Below are 14,747 nucleotides of genomic sequence, written 5' to 3'. Positions count from 1 at the left end.
CCACTCAGGCGCCTGCACACAGCCCAAGGCCACCGAAACCCATTTCTCTTCCATCCTCAGAGAAGTCTGAGAACAATAGGTCTGTCTGTGTGGTGTAATCGCTCCTCATATGCCCCAGTCGCATTTCAGGCCCCCTCTTTAGTGTATGGTAGCCACTCCTGGGTTCAGTTTTCCAACACCGCTTCCCAGGTTGAGTTTAATGCGTCACCCCTACGGGCTCCTGGAATCTTCTAGGTTCTTCATCTTTAATTGAGAAGCCCTGAGCTTTTCAAGGGGACACTGATGACGAGGACATTCCTAAGTAAGGTCTAAAGGGAAGCTATTGACTAAAGGAGATGGTGATGCTGCAAGCTTCAGGAAAAATTGTCTTGATCGGTGGTGACTTCCGCCCACTACTCAGGGTGAGCTTTGCATCTTTGGAGGGAGGGGAGCTCCAGTTTTATCATTATATTCTACTGGAGAAAAAAATCCAGGCGTAGATCACTCTTACTGTTTTATAAATGAACGTGCTGCTCTCACCAGAAGTTGGGTTCCGCCCAGCTTATCTTCTCTACAGAAGGGCTGCCTGGTGATAAGATTTCCAAGGCGAAGGGAAAGAACTTCACATTAAAAAAAAAAAAAGAGTCATAACAAATGCCCTCTGCCACTTATGCATTGATGTCTATGAAAAGTTTATCCAGAAAGAAAGAAAGACTTCATTTCCACAGTCAGAGGTGAGGTTGACTGTGTCATAAATCTGTGAGAAGGAACACATTGACTTAACATTTCCCCAGAACTCTTGCGAGCAATGTTTGTTGAGGACTGAACTCAAGAACATGGAGACAGTGGGCATCTGAGCTGGGGGTGGGCCAGTCCTGTTCATTGTCAGCTACTCCCGGACTTTGGAAGGCGGCCCTCCCTGCCTCTTACCTCTCCAATGACCTGGTCCGGTGACCAGGAAGGATGGGACAGTCTGTGCTGCATCACAGAGACCCTCTTTTAAAGAACAACAAATCCACTTTTCCAAATTGTTGCAGAAAAAATATCCTACGGGAGACACCCTACCAAGAGGGAGATCTTGGCATCTGATTCACTTTGAGGAGGGGGCCGCTCTATGTCATCATTTTCACAGCCCTGGAGGGCATGAAGGAGGGTCCTGATATTGTTCGGCTCTGGTCTGCCAAAGTCAAAATGCTGAGTGTGTTCCTGAGGCAGCATTAGAGAGCCCGAGGACTGCAGAAGGGTCAGTGATGGGTGAGTGGTGCAGGATTTCTTCCCTTTGTGGTTGAGCCTGATCTGGGCGCACCACAGTAGAAACCAGCCCAGCTTCCTATTTCATGGTGTGTTGGTCTGATGGTGACTCATACTGAGGGGCATGTTTATCCCACACTGGCAGGAGCTGTGTATTCAAGGGCAAGTTTGATGACCAGGAGGGAGGATGAGTATTTGTATACATGACCTCTTTTCTCTGAAACATTGTAGTTGTGTTCACACTGACGTGATGAATGCTATTATGGGCCAATGTGCCCCGGAGGACACCAGGGGTGAGTTGCTGTGTCCCATTGCAATCAAACAGGCTGGCTTGTTTGACTACTTGGACTTAACCCTGAGGATGTTGGCTTTCTTCATACTTCCAGGGAAGTTTTTATCCAGGGAAGTGGTTCTCCAACATTAGCAGGCAACAGAACCACGTGGAGGGCTTGTGAAAACATGGATTTCTGAGCCCTGCTCCCAGTTTCTGATTCAGTAGGTCTGTGGAGGGGCCTGGGGTTTTGCATTTCAAGCAATCCCAGGTGATGCAGATGCTTCTGGTCCAGGGACCACACTTGGACACTGTCTACCTAATCCATGGCTTCTTTGGGTAAAGCAGTCAGCCCTCCAGGCAGATAAGGGAGGACATTTATATAAGCAGCCTCTCCATTCCCTTTGCTCACTTTATCTTGCGTACAATGCACAGAGGGGAAAGAGAAGGCAAAGGGCATCCTTCTCACTCCGAGTCTCCTGCAGTCTAGAACGAGGCTATGGTTCATAATAAAACAGATCCGTGGGATCCGAGCAGCTGAGACACCACTGTATGTGGTGTGCAGAGGGTGGGCAGAGTGGGTGTGGGAGGAAGTTATAAGGCACCATTACCTGGGAATGAGTTGGGGCTCAACTGGCTGGGACATGGCACAGGGGTGCACCGTTCCTAATTCTTAAAGAGTTGGGTGAGCATTTTTACTGGGGTTCAGAGCCCACTGGACACCTTTGATCAAAGATAGTAGATATCTTGGCTCACACAATTGTGTCTTTAGTCTTTGAAGAGGAGCTAAAATATATTATTAAAGTCTGGAGTGTTTTCCTATTACCATTATATCGTCTATATTCCAGCTGTCTATATTCTTTCTGTTCTTGTTCATTGTTTGAAATTATAGAGGGAGAAGTTTTAAAAAACTTAGAAAAACAGAGAATGGTAGAAAAATATAGCAAGGTTATTCCACACCAGAGAGTCTGCTGGGAAATGGGAGAAAGGCACGTGTATCCTCAGAAAAATGGCAGGGGCTACGGCTTCCCAGGTCCATAGAGAGTCCTGTAAATGACAATGGGTTAGATGAGTGTCTATGCGACTGCTAACTATGTGCCCACATTTATTATGTGGGACCCCAGTCTGGACAGCCATTGAGGAATAGCATCTATAGGCCAACAGTGGGAAAAGTTTGACTAGAGTCCGGTTATGCCATTCCTGCCCACCTGGAAAACACGACTAGCATGTGTAAAGGTCCCAGCCTGAAACAGCGAACCCTTGCAATGGGCTCCTTGCTCACACCGCAGATCACATCATGGTAGACTGAGGTCTACTCTCTGCAAGGCATTCTCAGGATAACCTGATACACTGAAGACTTTCTCCCTCCAGTAGGTTAATGAATCAGCCAGTGTCGGGAGGGGTGCTGATTGAGAATCGAATAGAGGCGATAAAAGGGGTATAAACAATATTCAGTGAGGGTTCAAATGAAGAGTTAGTGTTTCAAGGAATAAAAAGGGGGGGTACTTTATAGAACAGGGAGCATTCAGATCAGCTTTGAGAGGCTCTATGAGTTTCTTGTGGTTAATGATGGTGTTTGATTCAACCTATGTCCATAACACACTGTCTGCTCTACAGTATATGCTCAACGAATGTGAAATGAACTAATAAGTGTATTTTTGCTGTGTGTGGGTGAGGGAGATGATTATCTTTATATAATGTTTATTCTGAATCTAATAAGAGATCAGCAATGTAGATGTAGAAACAAATAAAATATGCTTCTGGACCTGAAAGCACTCACATTCTAGTGAGGGAGACGGATACCTCAGTAATTCTGGTGCAGAGGACTATTAAAGTAAGTGCAGGGAGTGCCATAGCCGGTTTGGCTCGGTGGATGGAGCGTCAGCCTGCGGACTGAGAGGTCCCGGGTTCGATTCTGGTCAGGGGCGTGTGCCTTGGTTACGGGCATGTCCCCAGTGGGGGGTGTGCGGGAGGCAGCTGATCGATGTTTCTCTCTCATCGATGTTTCTGACTCTGTCCCTCTACCTTCCTCTCTGTAGAGAATCAATGGAATATATTTTTTTAAAAAAGTAAGTGCAGGGAGTGATGAATTCTGCTGCAAGCTCATGGCAGGCTGGGCTTTGAAGGACGAATAGGGGTGCAACAAGTAAAGAGAAAATTCTAGAAAGGTGGTCAAATAGGCAAAGCAGAAGCAATGAAGCACAACTTCTGCCTGGAGAAGTGTAGCCAGCTGGGTTGGGCAGGAGCTACCGTTAGTCACTTAGCACAGCAATGGTCATGAGGAAGGGTAGCCAGAGGGTCAGGATGAGTTGAGGATGGTTAGAACTGGAGGTTGTACATACAGATGCTTCCAAGGACTCGGCAGATGACCTGAATGAGTGGAAATTGGGGCACACTGGGCAGCATGGCCTTCTCTAAAGGGAGAGCCACTGAGTCATTCCATCTTGGACCACAGAGGGACATAGGCCACCTGGCCAGATCTTCCCTTTAAAAAAAAAAAAAGATATTTTTACTGATTTCAGAGAGGAAGGGTGAGTGAGAGAGAAATAGAAACATCAATGATGAGAGAGAATCATTGATCAGCTGCCTCGTGCATGACCCCTACTGGGGATCCAGCCTGCAACCCGGGCATGTGCCCTGACCTGAAATCAACCATGACTTCCTGGTTCATAGGTTGATACTCAACCACAGAGCCACCCCGGCCCAGCCAGACCTTTCCATTTTTAAGAGCTACTAGAAATAGGGATTATTATGTCAATCTCCAGATGTTTAAATGTTGGCAAATGATTCAACTTTCTCTTCAAAAAACTCTTGGTGCAGGCCAAGCAAAACATGTCTGTGGGTAGGATTCAACCAAAAGGCTTCCAGATTGTGGTCTGGAGCTTAACATAGTACTCACCAAACCTAGCCACAGTGAGAAATGCGTTTTCACACCAGGGAATTCATGACTGCTGCACACATGCATATAAATGGCTAGTAAATGTCACAGGAAACAGCACCTACCTTTACTTTCTGCTATTTTCTGTTCTCTTCTATTTTTAAAATATGCTGGTCATGATTCATTGATCCGAGTTCATGTTTCAGTGGGTCAAGACCCGAAGTTTGAAAACCATTGGTTTAGAACATCTACACTAATGTCTTATTGGGTGGAAACAGAATAAGGTACTTTGCTGGGTAACCACGTTTCCACCCTGGACACTCTTATAATAGTGCTTAATAGGTACGTTTGGTTGGGTTTCTTCACTTGCAACTGGAAAAGTTTAACAAAATAATTTCAAAATCTCTTATTGATGACTTTATCCTAAGAGTTGGCCAGAATTTGGTGTTGTCCATTTGTGTGCTGGATACAATTAGGACCTGACCTCGCGGCGAAATTCAGAGTAAAATGCTCTGGGTTGACGTTCCGCAGAAAGTCCCGAGGGAACCCCCAGGCAGGCCTCCTGAGTTCCAAGTGTGATATTTCCGGAACTGCTTTTTCATTTAGAAGAATGTTTCCCTGTGACTCTGCGTCTCCTCTTCTGGACACCATGCTCACCTGGTCCCCTTGCTTCTGCACCAGGGAGAGAGGGACACGTTGAGGGCTTGGACAGTCTGTCATGTACCACCTCTCCCATCAGTAGTGCAGTAGCTCTTCACCTCCATCTGTTAGGCATTGTGTGTTTATAGCATTCATTTTTGACATATCAGAGCATTTCCAGAAATATTATTATGTAGGGGCTTTGGAGAGAGACCACCCCTCCCTGGGAATGTCAGAGGTGAGTCGTCATAGCAAGCCTCCGGTGCAGCAGGAGAGCCATGGCCATTCTTTGGGTTCAAGGCCCGGCTGCTGTCGCATCCCTGCAACATGCAGCAGGACTCAGAACGAGCCTGGACTTTTAAAACAAGAGCCCCAGAGTGGCTTCTCCCCATTGGAAGGTGCCGCCATGATGGAAAGATCCCTAGGGAAGGGCCATGCCAACCATGAAAACCACGGGACCACAGGGAGGCCACACTAATGTGGTGGTTTGGCATAATAAGTGGGCCGGGAAGCCAGTTACTAAACATGAATCAAGCAGCAAGGCCAGACAGAGAACAGCAGCTCGCTAGGACAGAGAGTAGGCGATGCACTGCTATTGGGGTGGGGGACCAGTATGGTGCAAGATGACCAGGGGCAGACAAGTTGGGAAGTCCCCTTTTTACAGGGCCTGTGGGTTGTCTCCCTCCAGGGCACCTCATGTAGGGGAGCAGCACCCCGTGATGAGTTGTGCAGCCCATAGCCTGCACCTTCTTACCCAGAGGCGCTGAGCTGCCAGCGAGCTGGGATTGGAATCAGCTGAATCACGCCTCTGCAGCTTCCCAGAGGACATAGAGCCAAGCTCCTAACCTGTGTGAGATTCAGTCCTTTTCTCCAGTGAAAACAGTACTGAGGACACCCACTTTTCTCTCCGGGAGGGCGGGGGGGAGGAGGTTTGACACGTTATCTCATGAGTTTGAGCATTGGAAAGAATTATTGGTAGGTCTACAAGAAAATCACAGATTGCTCCTCAGAAACTCGGCAAGTGGGAGAAAAGAAAATGATTAAATCTAGGGGGAGAATAGAAAAGTTGTCCAAAAAAGGGCCTGTATCCTCAGGATGAACTGGAACAATAATTACATTCTCAGTGTCAACAGACCACAGTTAACGGAACAGTGCGCGTTAGTAGGAGTAGTGTTAATAGGTAATGGCTGAATTGAATGCACAGTGTCAGGAAACACAGTGAGAAGACTGGAAAAAATACCAAAAGTTGAACACTACTGCCAAGGGGGGCAGTTATGTCCTTAAAAGATCATTCTGGATGCTGTGTGGCCAAGGGATTGAACAAATGAGTCCAAAGCCCATGCTGTTTGAAGACGCAGACTCCTGCCTTCTTCCTAACTGTCCCCTAAACCCCGCCTAACATCCCACTTGGTGAGGGATCTGTGACTTAGGGGCAGGTCCTGTTCCTCTGTTTCTGGCGAATCTCTGGTGTTGACGTGGCTCTAGGCAAGTTGTGTTTGTGAAAACTTCCACGTAAGAAATGAACTGGGTCTGATGGTATCATTCAAAAAAAAATTTATTTATTTTTGCCTTTTAATGGGCTCTTTCCCAAGAGAGCAGTAGAGATGAAACGATAATGAGGACACTTGTCAGGGTGGAGAAATGCTGGCGAAAAACAAATATACACCTCCGTGGGGAGGATCACGTGTTAGTAGGAATTAGGAGGAGAAGGCTATGGTGGCACCGTGCCTACGCTAAATCCTGTCTCAGGACCCTAATAGGCGGTGATCCTCTGTCTTAATGACTTGCATTCCCCTAAATGGCTCCACTGGGACCACAGTCCCTCCCACTCTCAAATCAGGACAGAAGTGACTCCTGAGCAGTCCCTAAAGATGTGGCGTCGTGCCAGCAGGGTTCAGACCGAAGCCACTGCCCAATTGTTTGACGTGATCCATTCCTACATGGAAGTGCTGTGCAGGGACAATTTGAGATCCCTGGGTGACCTTACAAAGCGCTATCGAATTTCAGAAGGGCTTTTTGTTATCCTGCAGAAATTCCCGCTCACCCAGGTTGGTGACAGTCTCCTGACATTCAGCTGACACAGGCATCTGTGTGCCAGGCTGGTGCCAGAGGGGCTCCCGCAAGGAGATGACCTCACATTGTCTCCACCCTGTGCAGGAGGACCTGTATTCTTAGCCTCTTTATCATCTCCGGGAGGTGGAGGCACTGGGCAGGGGAGTCTGGACCAGGAATCTATCTGGTCTCCTAACTCCTAGTCCAAGATCCTTTGTAACGACTGCCCTGGAGGAGAGGTGGAACTCGATGTACATGCCTGTACTCCAAAGTCCAGTTAGCAGGTGGGGTCAGAGAAAGGCTAGGAGGGGTCAAGAAGGGTGTTCTCCCTGCCTTTCCTTAGACTGAGTCATGCCAGTCTCGAGGTGTGGCCAGGGAGTCGGCCTTTCAGGAGGAGGAGGAGTAGAAGGCACGGCGCTGGTTTTAAATCCCTTTCTAAGATTCACCTGCTTACAGAAGAGGCAGGTGTCACACCTCAGGGCCAATGCGTCATGTGTTCTACCAGGCGGAAATTTCCGTCCCAGTTATTATAATCCTAGCACCTCTTTGCCTGGGCAGAATGAGATGAACTGGAGTTGAGCCTGGGCTATGTCTATACCAGGAGCCCAGCTGACCGGTTGCCGACAGCGTCTCTTACGTGTAGAGGAATGGCAGGGACCTAGTACGTTGTCTCCGAAAAGGCAAACGGAGCCTCGGGACATCTTACAAGCGGACAGACGCCAGTGGCAGGGATGCTGTGAGCGAGGCCTCCCGCTGCTCACCTGCTGGGAGTGTTTGCACCAAGGCAACCCCGTGCTTTGTGGCAAGGACTAATTCTGATGAGCAAACGAACATGTATGGGAAAATGAGGTCGTGGGAGCCAATTACAGAGAAGAAGCGTGTTGGACAACTAATGACAGGGAAACAGTGTGTGGCTTCAAGGAACTACCACTTGCCACAGCAGGAAATGGGCTTTGTAGGTAAACTGCAAATTAAGCACTCTGCATTTATTTAAGCTTTGAGGTTTTTTTTTTGTTTCCTAGGCCCCAAACTAGTGCCATTATAGCACAAAGAAAGGTAGTAGGAGGCAGAGAGAAGCAGGAGGAGTGGGGAGAACACATCTCTGGGATGTGTTTACACCTAAATGGTGTAATAGAAAATATTCTAGATAACAAAGCAGTCTCCCTGAAACGTACGCTCCCAGGAGAATAAGACTCGGTCTTCAGTTGGGCTGCCAGGGTTCAGTGGTTGAGTGTCAACCTCTGACCCAAGAGGTCACGGTTCGATTCCAGTCAGGGCATATGCCTGGGTGGCAGGCTGGATCCCGAGTAGGAGCCGTGCAGGAGGCAGCCAGTCAATGATTCTCTCTCATCATTGATGTATCTCTCTCTCTCCCGTTCCCTTCCTCTCTGAAATCAATAGCAGGCACAATTTGTTGAACACTTACTATGTCCCATGCACTGTGCTAACTCATTTGTATCCACAATCACAGATAAGCCTCACAGATGCCTTAGGGGGTGCAGTCTTATTCCTGTATGCAGAGGAGGACACCGAGCCTGAGTCCAGTACCTTGTTCAGGATCCCGCAGTGAAATAGTCTGACTCCTGAGGCATTGCGCAGGGGGTTTCCTCAGGAAAGTCTCATCCCGCACAGAAGGAAACCAAGCGCAATGTACTGACTGCATTCTCATCCCCCAGCGTGGAAGCGGGGACACGCAGCTGCCTCACAGTCCCAAAGGCAGCACCTGCCAGTAAATAAGCAGATGGGAAATAACACTTCACGTCTTAAAGGAATTCGTTCCAGGCAGCAGCAATTTACGGGAAGGGCGAGACGGAAAGGAAACTCGACCTGCCATGAAGAGGGCCCTTCCTGGCCTGGGGGACGATTTCTGGTTAGGATTGGTCTGGGTTTGCAATCACAAAATGATATTCTGCTGGTGAGATCGGTTTCTGCTTAATGACCGAGTCTTTTAAAAATAGTGACAAGAGGACTTCTCTTCTTGTTTTGATGACCTTGATAGTTTTGAAGAATACTGATCCAGTTTTTGTCAAATATTCCCCACTTGGGGAATTTTTGTCATGATTAGACTAGGACTATGGATTATTTTGGGAGAAAGATCACAGAGGCCAAGAGCCAGTTTTCATGACATCATGTCAAAGGCACATACTGTCAACATGACTGTTGCTGCTGGAATTGACCTTGATCACCTGGCGGAGGTAGTGTTTGTCAGCCTTGTCCAGTGTAAAGTTACCTTTCCCCCGCTTCCCATACCATCCTCTTTGGAAAGAAGTCACCAAGCGCAGCCCACACTTCGGGGGTGAGGGGTGGAGTGTGTTTTACACGTTGAATTGGAGAAGAAGGGGCCATGCGAGTAGGAAACTCAGCAATCTGAGAACACGGGATTGAGGCTGGACTCATGCGGAGAGAGAAGGGGTGACTAAGAGATGTGAGAGTAGACCAAATTGAGTGGGAGATGAAGAAGAGGGTGGAATCAGGGATGATGGCAAGTTTCCCGGCGTCATTGATTAGGAGATTGGGTGTGACAAGCACCGCCTTCATTGACTGCCAACTCTTTCTTTCTTGGCTGGGTCACCTGGAGTGAATCACTTCCTTCCTCTGAGTCTCAGTTTGTCCAGTTGTAAAATGGGGTCAGCAGTTCCGTTCTCCCTGCCTTGTAGAGCTCTTGTGGGAGTAAAATGAGATGATGCAGCAGTAAGGGCTTTGAAAGCCACCAGCACCCCTCGCTCGAGTGTGGTTTCCAAGGCCGACTGGGGGAGTGGTGAGAGAAGGGCACTTGGGAGGGGGAATCTGATACCTGGGAGATTCTGAATATTTCAGATAACCTGGGGCAAGTTGTCACTCATTCTGAACGCTGTCATAGGTTTGGGATGCTCACCTGCTAAGACTTTTATCTCAAATATGCATTCTCAGAGTTCTGCTGCTGGTGGTCTAGCTCCCTGGTCTGTCCCTCTGGTGGAGGTACCTGGGCAAGACGAGGCTGGTTCCAGATCAGAAGGAAGGGCTCTGCCTAATTTTTGTGGCCTTCCTCTTACAACCTGTAATCGTCTCTGCTTGGGGGCACTGAAGGTTACTGGGATTTCCTTAGTGGTCTGAATCCCCCAGGCTCATCACCAAATAGGCATTTCAAAAGCGATGCACCCCAAATGGAGCTTCGGTTCCTGTGCTGGGAGAGACATGAGCCTTCTCGGCCTTGCAGCAGGCTCTTTACCTGAGGACCCAGAATCCCTCCACATTGGACCGTGTGCAGTGGGGGGATGGCTCTGCCTTTTCAGGCAAAGAGGCTCTTGGCCCTTCCTATGTATCTCCTTATTTTTCAGAAAGTGTGCGGCCATGCTTTTGATTTTTCATTGTACTGCTCTTATTTTAGCAACGAATTGATGAGCCATGGAAGGCTTTAACCAGGTCTGCCCGAGTTGCAGGGTAAATCATTGACTACTAGGTACAGTGCGAAAAACTGGGAAGTGTGCCTCTGCCAATAACTCCCTGGAAACTTTGGGGAAGAAATGTAAGCTTGTTGCTCCCCGTTTTCCCTATCAGTAGAAAACGTAGGGACCACCCAGGCTCTGAAAGATGGAGTGATCAAGTTAAAATGAGCAACAGAAGCCAGCTGGCAAATAGGAGGAGTGTGGAATTAATGTCATCCCTACATTGCAACTGACTCAGCAGATTTCAGAAATGAAGACTTGAGCCAAGGAACATACTTTTGGTATTAACCAAACTGCCAAAGGCTGTTATGTAAAACGAACCTCCTTATTAATCTTTAAGAAGGAGAGAGGAGAGATTATTTTGTCTATACTGATCTGAGTTGGGGTGAAATAAACACTACGTCTCTTTTGGTCTTTGATTCTGTCATTCCCTAATGAGAATAGCCCATTTCGGTTTTTTTTCCTTCTTTTTTTATTGATTTCAGAGAGGAAGGGAGAGGGAGAGAGACACACACACACACACACACATCAATGATGAGAAAGAATTATTGATCGGCTGCCTCCTGCATGCCCCCCCACTGGGGATCGAGCCCGCAACCTGGGCATGTGCTCCGACTGGGAATCAAACTGTGACCTCCAGATACCTAAGTCGATGCTCAACCACTGAGCCACGCCAGCCGGGCCAGCCCATTTCTTCACGGGTGGGTTCTGATATGCGTCTGCCCAGGTCGACGGGTGCTGGGAAGAAAGGCAAGTGAACACGACAGAGTCTCTGCTATCTCGGGTGAGAGCAGAGGTCATCTCTGGGCAGGGAGGACTTTGCAGTGTCATATATATTTCCAAAGGGAACTGCTTGCAAAATGCAGATGCTGATCCCAATTCTGACCTTTGCGGCTGGTGCCAGCAATCGCACTGGCACCTTCGTTCAGGCACAGGGAAGAGCCAAGAAGTGAAATGATATTTTCCTTCCCTCATCATTACTCAGCATGGCCTGCCCGCTTCGCTATAAAAAACTCAAGTGTCGAGAGAAACGGCAGGGCAGTGCCGTTCTTATCCAGAAATGCACTCTCCCTTCTCATCAAGAGATCCACTGGGCTCAGCATTCTCTCTGAAGAGGATGGTCTTGTGAATTACTCCTTCCCTCTCACACTTATCTGTGACGTGCTTAGCCATACTGTCTGAGTTCTCAAGGGAAATAGCTCTTAAATTGCAGCATGCAAAGGAATGCCCCGATCTCATTCCAACAACAGATCCCCACTCAGTCCAGTGGGGCTGAGGAATCTGCATGGTGCTAATTTTACTACGTGGCGGCTACCGGGGTTCTGGTTGGGGTGTAGGCACAGCCACCTTGAGCATCACCAGGTGGGCACCGTGTCCAGCTAGCGTCACTATCACACACACTGTGTCTGCTCCTTTGTCACTATCACACACACTGTGTCTGCTCCTTTGTAAGCCGAGACCTACTGCTGCTTTTAGAACTGCACTTGAGCTTGAGCTGGAGCACAGCTAAATAAAGTATTGCCTGACTTATAATAATAATTACCTGGTTTATGACAATATTTTGATGTTGACAAATAGCATGAGAGGAGTATGAGCTCAGAAGTTAGAATGGCCTGGGTGTAGCTCTTTTAGCTTCCACTTCCTGTGTCTCTGAGGCTCTGTTTTCTAATCTATCCAATGGGAACAATATTACCCACCTCACGGACAGGGGAGTGAGGCAGGTGGAAGAGAGAGGGGGATAGTGGATATAATAAAATGGCTTATGTGTAAGCACCTAGCATCATGCCTGGCATGTAGTAGATGCTCAATAAATATGAGTTTCCTCATTATAGGAAGCAGGAATTAGCTTAAAAGAGCAACTTACATGTTCTCCACTAGCCCTCAAAGTGTATATTGTTAACAGAAACTGTTTTTAATGCCCGGCGAATATTAAAAGTCGATGATTGTTTAGACATCCTGAAATTATGCCCCTCCTTCATTCCTGTAGCTCATACTGGCTTCTGTCGCAAACACAGCTTTCCAAGAGAGATCCCAGCAGGCAGATAAGGAAATGCAGGTGTAGTTCAATGTTGGTGCCTTTGCCGGACACTCCCGGGGTCCAGCACAGAGACTGCGGATCAGGTGTTCAGCCCGAAACAGCACCCGCTGCTCACAAGAACAACCTTGTTTCTCAGAATGTCGCTGATAATGGATTATTTGGACTGTCCTGTTCCAACTCTTTCCAGGCGAAAGGAGCCGTGACTGTGGGCCAGGGGAAACAGTGCGCTATTATGCTCGGGGGACAGTGAGCTCCTGGCCGTAGGTGCTTTTCCAAATCGAGTTTCAGAAATATCTGCCCACATCTCTCCCTCATCTCCTGTCCAACCCGGTTTTACTGCTTGAGAGAAAAAAAAATCATCTCTGTTCTTTGTGTCGGTTGATTAATTTGGGGTTTATTGTTCTTATCCCGTATCACGCTCACACAGCTACTTATGTAATCCGTCTTATATGTCACATGGTTCTTCCTGCCAGGGACCCAACTCAGAAAAGGCACTTTATAGCAGAGAGTGCCGCTGCCTTCTCTGGCTGGAGAACGGCAAGTTGCGTGAGGAACCCCGGCTAGTTCAAGGCCACGGGTGTGCTCTCGCTGACGTCTCTCTCAGCCCTTCGTACAGGGGAGGTTGTGAGTCCTGTTTCCGCGCCGGGCAGCGGTGATATTCTCGGCCAGCCACGCTCTGGAAACTGAGAGGATAGTCCCACGTGATTTTGGAGCTTGAAAAGACCTTTGCCATCATCTGACCCAACCACCTTTTCTTGCAGGAGGGGAAACTGAGGCTCAGAGAGGATCACGTGATTGCTAATGTATTTAGTTTCTTAAATTACTGCCTGCAGGGTGTGTATCAGGAACTGTGCACATACAGGAGGCTCCCAGCAGGCTTCCGGAAGGTTAACTGAGTTGCCAAAGGAACTTCAGGCATGGCTCTGGTAGAGTAGATGAGAAACCAGCCAGCATATACTAACTAAACAAACCCTGACTACATCCTTTGGTGCTGAGCATTCTGCTGCGTCCTGAGGATCTGGAAGAAGGAAGGAAAAGTACAAACGGGTAGAAAAAACATGAGTTTAAGAAATGGTTCCCATCCTCCAGGCATGAACAGTGCCGGGAATTTAAAGACCTGTTACAAAGCATCGCCCCTCACAAGATCACATACTGAATGGCCCAGTGAGGAAGTCCTAGAGAAGTTTGAGAGGAAGAAGGAGCTGCTGGTTCCCAGTGGCACACGCCCCTGTTTTCCCTGCTGGACTGTGAGAGCCACAGCTCTCATTTCGTGTGCGGATCCCCGGGGTGATGGCCTCGGGGGAGGGGCTCAGCTCACTCTGATGCATTAATATGTGGCTCATTTGATACCAACGTTAGGGGGATACTTATGCACGCCCATAGCGACCCCTGTTGTAGGAGTTCTGTCTGCTCACCTAGATCTTTTCTTTTTCTTCCAGTGGCCCACCCTCAGGACCCTCACCACCCATCCGAGAAGCCCGCCATTCACTGCCATAAATGCGGGGAACCGTGCAAGGGAGAGGTGCTCCGGGTCCAGACCAAGCACTTCCACATCAAATGCTTCACCTGCAAAGGTACGGGGTCCCCAGCTCCCTGGCTGCGTGGCATGTCGCAGCCAGTGCTTCCCTTGGGGTCTGCACACCAAGTCACCGGACGAGGAGTGAGCATGCTCAGAAGCCCAGGAGTCACTTAGCTTCCCTAGTGTGGGATTGGATCAGACTCAGGAGGCAGACTGGGTCCCCCCAGCACCGGGGATGCACAGGCCTTTGGGTGTTAACTGAAGTTCCAGGTTCTCGGAGCGGGGCACTAATTATAGGGGAGCAGTGAAAATGCAGTTATGTATTTTGAACTTTTTATTTCTTTTCCTGTGAAATGAGGGATTCCTACCACAGAGTAACTGTCCCAACAGCTATTATTTAGAGGAGGGCTGGAAGACTGGTAAGGTTGGGGTGCTGAGTCACTGTCTCCTGTGGGACATGTGGGGTGGGTGTGTGTATGGTGGTGGTGTGTATTATGGTGTGTGGTGGTGTGTGGGGGGTGTTTGTGTGTGTGTGGTGATGTGTGTGTATGGTGTGTAGTGGTGTGTGTGTATGTAGTGTATGATGTGTGTATGGTGTGTAGTGGTGTGTGTGTGTGGTGTGTGTATGGTGTGTAGTGGTGTGTGCATGTAGTGTGTGGTGTGTGAATGGTGTGTAGTGGTGTGTGTAGTGTATG

The 14,747-nt window shown here is 48.5% G+C and overlaps 1 protein-coding gene across 1 annotated transcript in view; it reads left to right on the top strand.

Moving 5' to 3' along the window:
* Nucleotides 1–14,747, top strand: part of ABLIM1 (actin binding LIM protein 1) — a 187,459-nt gene that overhangs the window by 51,572 nt on the left and 121,140 nt on the right. Inside the window, exon 2 of the mRNA XM_015557976.1 lies at nt 13,973–14,107. Coding sequence (XP_015413462.1) covers nt 13,973–14,107 — 135 coding nt within the window. The remainder of the gene's footprint in view (nt 1–13,972; nt 14,108–14,747) is intronic.

Source organism: Myotis davidii, unplaced genomic scaffold, assembly GCF_000327345.1.
Source record: "Myotis davidii unplaced genomic scaffold, ASM32734v1 scaffold107, whole genome shotgun sequence".
NCBI classification, from domain to species: Eukaryota; Metazoa; Chordata; class Mammalia; order Chiroptera; family Vespertilionidae; genus Myotis; species Myotis davidii.
Note: the sequence above shows the minus strand (reverse complement) of the source record. Positions and strands in the feature narration are given on the sequence as shown.